General features: G+C 42.3%; 1 protein-coding gene across 4 annotated transcripts in view; it reads right to left on the bottom strand.

The window, feature by feature from the left end:
- Positions 1–1,646: 1,646 nt before the first annotated feature.
- MARCHF6 (membrane associated ring-CH-type finger 6) overlaps positions 1,647–7,281 on the bottom strand; it is a 72,747-nt gene continuing 67,112 nt past the window's right edge. For all 4 annotated transcript variants that reach the window (XM_089908675.1, XM_089908676.1, XM_089908677.1 and 1 more), the window contains 3 exons: positions 6,064–6,196; positions 4,946–5,081; positions 1,647–2,058 (listed from right to left, as the gene is read on the bottom strand). In XM_089908675.1, coding sequence (XP_089764801.1) covers positions 1,968–2,058; positions 4,946–5,081; positions 6,064–6,196 — 360 coding nt within the window. In that variant the 3' untranslated portion in view covers positions 1,647–1,967. The remainder of the gene's footprint in view (positions 2,059–4,945; positions 5,082–6,063; positions 6,197–7,281) is intronic.

Here is a 7,281-nt window from a genome sequence, read left to right as displayed (position 1 = left end):
TATCTGATAAGATTCACTTAAAATTTTGTAGAATAACAATTTTTAATCTTTTGTAATATCTGCCTAGATCTCTTTCTGGTAAAACAGATAAGTGTGTTCCAATAACTTTATATCAAGATCTACAAATTCTCTGAAAAATTAAAAAAGAAACTTAAATTAACACGATCAAGTTATATGCCCAATTTGATAATATTTTTCTCCCAAAGAGAACAATTGATATAGACATACACCATGACAGGTGGCATTATGTTTAAAATGCTCCTAATTTTTACAGTAGGACTAAATTTCTAAGTAAAGGTAGGGCTAGCAAAGACCTTATTTCAAATATGAGAAAGGGCTACTACAAAGTGCCAAAAACTGTAACACTGAATCCTATGTCGAGTTTTTTTTTTTTTTTTTTTTGATACTGATGTTTTAAAGTAATCACTTACCACTTCAGGAAAAATTGTTGAAATATAAAACAACCAGAACGTGTTGCTTTTGATTTTGGTAACTTATGTTTGGCTGACTCTCATATTTTAAAAATTCTCAGATTTAAGCCTATGGGTTTTAATACTATATGGAAATTCTTTTATGGTTTCTTAAGATCTATGCTGTCCATCTTCTCTGAGAACTAAGTTATCATTCAAAAACAAACACTACCCTTACAATATACCATCACCATTAAAAACCTGGATCACATGCCCAACCATTCTATTTCTCTAAACTTCTAACTTGAAGCTTTGGTTATAAAGGAAAACCAAGTTTCTAAGTGTTCTGCTTTCTGAGATTTTTACAGCATGTTTCCAATGAAATACATTCTGTACTCCTATGTTAAAAGGCCAGCTCAGTCAGCTTCCTTCTGGTCAAATAAAATCAAGTTGGTTTTATTTATAGTTTTATTCTGTAAACAAAAAGCTCTGGAAACTTTGGAGAAATGCACTGCCCCTAATCCTCACCCAATGATGCACTAACCAGCAGGACCAGGGGTTCTAACCCATCTTCTCTAACGCTGTCAATCTAAGACCACAAACCCCATCTACGTTTGACAAAACATTTCAGTATGTCCTTATTCCAGGAAGATGCAGTATCACTGGTGATGTTATCCTATAAGATTTATGATCTTCCATGACTTTGGCCACTGCTGACGAAAAGACAGCTGTGTGTGGGAAAAGGGGGCTGGAGGATCTAAGGAAAAATCTTCTTTTGGACTTCTTCTTTTCTCTAAGTATAGACACGCCCCTAACAAACACAAAACCCAACTCCTGATGCTGATCACTAGGAATATTAAATTATCAAAATTAAAAATAATTTCCTCACTTAGCACAAGATACTATACAATATTACAAACACAGACACATGAAAAAAAATCAGGCAGTAGAAAATGTACAACAGCTTTGGTGTTATACAAAATAACTTCCAAAAACGATTGACAGTGAAGCACAAGTTCATGTTTTCTTACCACAGACACTCCACTGTTGATTTCTACTTGCTTCCTTTTACGTTCTTGGTAAGGTCTGAACAGCCAAGACAGAATGTACAGTTCACTTAATAAGAACTGCTAGGAACACCAGGACATTGCATTCCAAAAGACGTCATTAAGAAGTCTTGCCTCTGCACTATGGCTCTGTGGCACATTTCCTGTCAAGATCACAGCAGGTCCAAAATAAAGTGACAACTAGATTTAATAAATTAATATACATTTTGTTTAAAGATGTACAATGCACATTCTGTTTAATCCAAGGTTTTAGGGTATCCAGGAACTTCTATTTACACATATACAGACCTCAGACAGCAATGATGTCAGAAGATGCAGGAAGGGCAGCAGAGCCTCGCACTGCTGCTTGCTGAATGCTGAAAACCCAAGTCAAATACCCTTAACTTAAAAACAATGCTGAGAGATCACTGGGGAAAATCTCCAAAGAGAGAAGTCCACAAAAAAGGACACGTAAAGGCGGGGGAAGGTCAACGTAGTTGAGACAACCACTTTATTCTTGGGACGACTGCGGAGGCGGCGGAGATGTGCCTTGTTTGCCAGATTTCCGTTCATAGTTCACGAGGCGTTGGCCCACAAGGTACCTAGGTTGTTAAAAACAGGGTGGTTACTCTCTTATGTGATCTTACTTACTAAAACATTCTTTCTTAGAGCAGCCAGTGATACATTTTTTAAAATGTAAATCAGATCACTTCACTCCCACTTAAAACCCTTCAATAGTTAGGTAGGTAGAAGGGGAGTCTAGAATGAATACCGGCAAACAGCACAAAAGCAGGCATCTCATAGCAAAGGTATGGATTTATGGGAAGACATGAGAGCAGCACATGTCAGAAGGCCTCAGATGCTGTGCAGTGGAGTACAGGCTCTGGTCCATAGGTGAGGGGCCCTAATAAACTGACTCTTGGAGGCCAGAGGTAGGTAAGGTAGAATAAACTTATTCAGGGGATTTATCTGTTATGGATCATATTTTACAAAACAGGTAAGTGGACAGATCTGAAGAAATGGACTGGAAATATGATAATCAGAAAGCTGGGTAGGGAGGAGAGTAAAACCTGAAAAGCTCTAGTTCTAAAGAAAAGGAGAAATCAAAGGACAAAGATTTCAAGGAGGTCAAAGGAAGAGGGCACAGAAATGACTGTATGCAAGTGACTGACAGAAGGTAGGAGGTTATGGTCCAAGAAAGAGTATTAAGTGCTCCTAACCTATGAGAGGTGATGGCAAAGGGAGCAGGACTGCAGAAACGGAGACAGAAGTGCCTGTGGATGGGATGACAGGGCTGGAGGTCCTCCACCAGGACACAGCGTCCCCATGATGCCAGCAGGAGCTGGGGGGAGCAGCAGTGGTGGGCTGCAGTGACCGTGGGCAAAGGGCCTGGAGGCTGACCCGGGAGAACAGTGGGTGACAACGCTGACGGCAACAAGCTGTGGGGGTGGGGGCAGTGTGGGTGATGGTTTCAAGCGGGCACGGGGACCCACTTGGAGGCAACAGTGCAGACCAAGGCGCGCCCGGCAGGACTTTACACATCTGTGTAAGAGGAGGAGAGTGAGGCCAGCACGTGACAGGGCTGCCAGGGAGCTGGGGTCTCTGAGGCTCAGTTTGCTCTTCAATAAAATGAGAACAATAGTCCTATGGCTGCTGTAAGAAACAGAAAGCAGGCAAAAGCCTCAGTAACAGGCCTGGCAGGGAGCTGGGGTCTCTGAGGCTCAGTTTGCTCTTCAATAAAATGAGAACAATAGTCCTATGGCTGCTGTAAGAAACAGAAAGCAGGCAAAAGCCTCAGTAACAGGCCTGGCATGTGTGGAGGGCTCCGTGTGGCACCTTTTGTTTTCCCCGTGACTTCCTTTACCCTGACTTTCATCTATCCCTTTTCTGTTGGCAAACAGGTCTCATGAGGTACTCTGGCAATTTACGCCAAGAAGCCTAATATTTCACTTTTTAAAACGTTCCACTAACCCTACTTCTTCTTCATCACGAGCGTGACACCCCTTTTCTTTTTGTCTTCTTGATTCTCTTCCTGAAGTTAATCATTCCTTATCCCACTGTCCCCCAACCAACTGGTGTTTTTTCAACTTGTGAGGAATTTGTAAACGCTTTAAACAATGACAACTGAGCAATATCTGACATGATAATACACATGGCACTACCTGACACACATGTAATCACAAACCACATCAAGACAGCAAGCACAGAGAGAAAAGCAAGGTAAACTTGCCCCAGACCGAAAAGTAACTCAGGGGCAGAAAAACGAGACTCTGAACCCATAGCCAGTTCTATTACCCCAGCAGCCTCTCGTGCCCCTAGCGCACACGCACACACGCACACTTGGCACCTCCTCGGGATCAAGCCCTGTGGCAGATACACTGTGGATGTATAATGGTGAACAAGACACGCCCTCTGTCGAGCCCGAGTTCAACGGTTTTCTGCACGAAGCAACGGTGGGGAAAGATAAGAGTGCACTGGGCTGCAGGCAGCTCCCGAGGGTGTGTCTCTTTTGCACTGGTGCCGGACTGACTGTGCCGCCAAAATAAGCGAAGTGAGGAAAAAGGGCTTTCATCGCTGAAAGCCCCTCCCCATTCTTTCGTGGTTGACAGAACTTAATACTCAGCCTGCCCAAGCGTTCTAGTGTTTATTACCATCAGTAAGTGCTTTGGAGAAGCCCTGAACACTCTCTAAATTTCATTAAACATATTACTCTTAAAGAGCCCTCAGAGTAAACGAGGTGACCATATAATCTGTCGCCCAAAGCCGGCACTCACGAGTAAAAGGGGGCGCTGTTAGTAATGACACGCAGGCAGCCTGTGTAAACTGGGACTCTCCCGGGCAAACCAGGATGGGTAGTTACAAACTTACTTCCTCTGTGAGGCGCCATTAAAGCAGAAGAGGACTCAGCCTTCCATTAGGACATGGAGGGTCAAATGGCTGCTACCCCAGAAGGTGTTTTCCTTGGCTGTTCTCAATTTCTCAGAGGTCAGGTCGCAGAGTTTCCTCAAAACAGAGGGCGCCACAACGCTTCTGCAGTAACCTCACAGCTTCTCTCAGCAATGGTCAGAGTAACCCAATGGCCCCTGGCTGCAAGAAGGGCTTAGGCAGGCACTGCTAATTCCTAAAGCAGGCTTCTTATTTTTATCTAAAACTATTTAATATATCGTCAGACCAAAACATTTGAAAACAGGCTGAAAATTATTTCAAATGGACATTAAGAACTCTTCCTCCCCAAACCGGTTTCTCCCAGTCTTTTTCATCTCCGTAGATGACAACTCCGTATTTCCAGTTGCTTGACCCAACCAAGTCCTGATAGCCCCCTTTTTCACATTCTACATCCAATCTGTTAGCAAATCCTGTCAATTCTACCTCAAAATACGTCCAGAATCTGAGCACTTTTCCCTCCTGTGATTTATCACAATAGACACAATAATTAAGAAATAAGACATCTTAACAAAAAGCAGCTAGACAAATGAAGTCTAGACTTACTTGTCATTTTTAATATGTTCATAAAGGCGCTTAAACTGGCGGACCTGGAAGGACAAGATTCCCATCAACACCACGACCATCAGTAAAAATGGATAAATCCGCCGGTGGACCAAATTTTGCATTTCCGCAGTAACACCTGGAAAACCAAAAAAGAAAAACTCTAAGTGTATAAAGGCTGACAGTGAAATGAAAGTATGTCCTTTTCCTAAGAAGAGGGGAGGGGCGCTTAACTGAAACTCATCCTGTATGAAATGGAGTGAGGCAAGGAGTGCCGTCAAGCTGGAGCCAGCCCCAGCTAGAGGAGGAGCCTCGTGAACTACCCCGAGGAGCTGGACTGTGTTCTAAAGGCACAGAGGAACCAACAAAAGGATGTTCACCAAAAAGGTATGAACGAGATTTATTCTTCTGAAAGGTCATCGTGGCCGCAGTGTGGAGAATGAATTAGCGATGGAGAGTTCAAAACAAGGCAACCAGACGAGAGGCTGCTGAGAGGTTGAGGTTAAGGTGAGAGCTGATGTTCATCTCAACGTGAGCTGCAGGCAAGGGCTCCAAAGATGAGAGAATGGGTTCCAGAGGTCAGATCAGAGGCACTTGGAACCCAGCTGAGTATGAAGAGCAGAGAGCCTCAGGTGACACGGATGACCTTCAAGGTTTCTGACTTATACACCTTGTTGGATGATAATGCTAGTGACTGACAGAGGGAATTCAACAGAAGCAAAAGATCTGGAGGGGAAAACTCGGTGCTTATAATTCTGAACATATTGCTGGCTTTAAGGTCGTGTGAGGTTTCTTCAGTACATAGCTGATAATATCTAGATGTTAAAGTGTCACAAATTAGCATCTCCTCTTTGGTTTTTCTTTTACGCTAAAGGACATTTTTTAAATGTCAATACTTTCTCACCTGCCTAGGGAATAAACTGTACCAAAGTGTTTTATGATCCTCATCTTGCCCTAACTAGTGAAATCTAAGAAAAACAGTCTTTTAGAATCACTGTTTTAGCTGGATTTATATTTACAATAAAGCATTTGGAGCCAGGCAACCTTTGATATCATAAGTGACAAGAATGTAATGATGTGAATAAAGGTGCTCTCTGAAGCTCTCAGCCAGCATTACCCACCAAGTAAAGGAACGACGCCGGACGCGATGACATAAGGTACACACAGGGAAAGCAAGAGCACAGAGATCACTGGCGCTGCCAGTTTCCGAATGATATACTGAAGGTCAATGTTCCGGATGCCATTTGCGTAAACCTGAAACATAGGGGTAAAAAATGAGAATAAGGATACAAGACAAATTCCTCCAGGTTAACAGAGCAATCTCTGCTGAATTCAAGCACAGGGAGCTGGATCTACCAGCCCAAAAGATTCAAACTTGTTATTTTTTCAGAAGTCAAGGCAAATTCTGGAACACAAACGTAAGTATGGTGTCCATAAGTTTTTAAAGAAATGCATTTACTTCCTTACACTTTGCAGTTAACTCTGCTAAGAGATAAAATAATAAGATGCTAATCTAGAATAATAATTACACTAGCCTTGTGCTATACGATACCAGATGGCATCCAATAATATTAGTTGAAGGCTACACAACTTGAAGTAACTTCATAAATAAATTGTGTAAGAGTGACCTGTGTTACTACTCAAGATTGCATTCATTTTATCTGAGTATAAGAAAACATTATAAACAGGAAGCATGTTTCTAAAAAGCCTGTATAAATCAAATTTCAACAAATCGAAAGGTATTTTATGGAACAATTTAGTATGAAAGAATTCTACAGTGAATTTTTTTTTAATTCAAGAATTTCTAAAATATTTCATCTCATCTATAAAGTTCTACGGGATAGTACTGCAGAGGAAAGAATGGATGGCAGTGGGGAAATCTTGGGAATAATGGAAAATAAAGATGGTATACAGAAGGGGACAAAAGAGCAGAGCGTTGTGTTCTTCCCCAAGCACTTCAACCTCTCCTGGCCCCAGTCACACAGTGTGGTGCAACTCCCATCCCCAAGTCCCTCGGAAGTGGGCCAGAGCATTTCAAGGTGAATGACAACAGGCTTGCTGCTCCACAGGTCCCCTCTGGCCCGCCAAAATCCTTTTAACCCAAATGCATTTAAATTAATGCAGCAAGGCATCCCGGTGTTTCTCAATCATTTTACTTAAACTTAGACACGTGTATGAGAAAGAATGCATCAGAGAGCAAAATATTATAGAGATCAACGGTGTTTCACAGCCCCCAGGTGTAACTTCATGCTTATTCTCCACAAGGGTCAGAGTCGCATCTGGAAACTCTAGAGTGGACTGGTCTGTACTCCTATCGTGAATGGACATGTTGCCACGCA

The sequence above is a fragment of the Delphinapterus leucas genome, chromosome 3, assembly GCF_059928025.1.
Source record: "Delphinapterus leucas isolate spDelLeu-1000000601 "Yukka" chromosome 3, BTC_Dleu_Yukka2, whole genome shotgun sequence".
Lineage (NCBI taxonomy): Eukaryota > Metazoa > Chordata > Mammalia > Artiodactyla > Monodontidae > Delphinapterus > Delphinapterus leucas.
The sequence above is the reverse complement of the archived record's forward strand: the minus strand, read 5'-3'. Positions and strand labels throughout refer to the sequence as shown.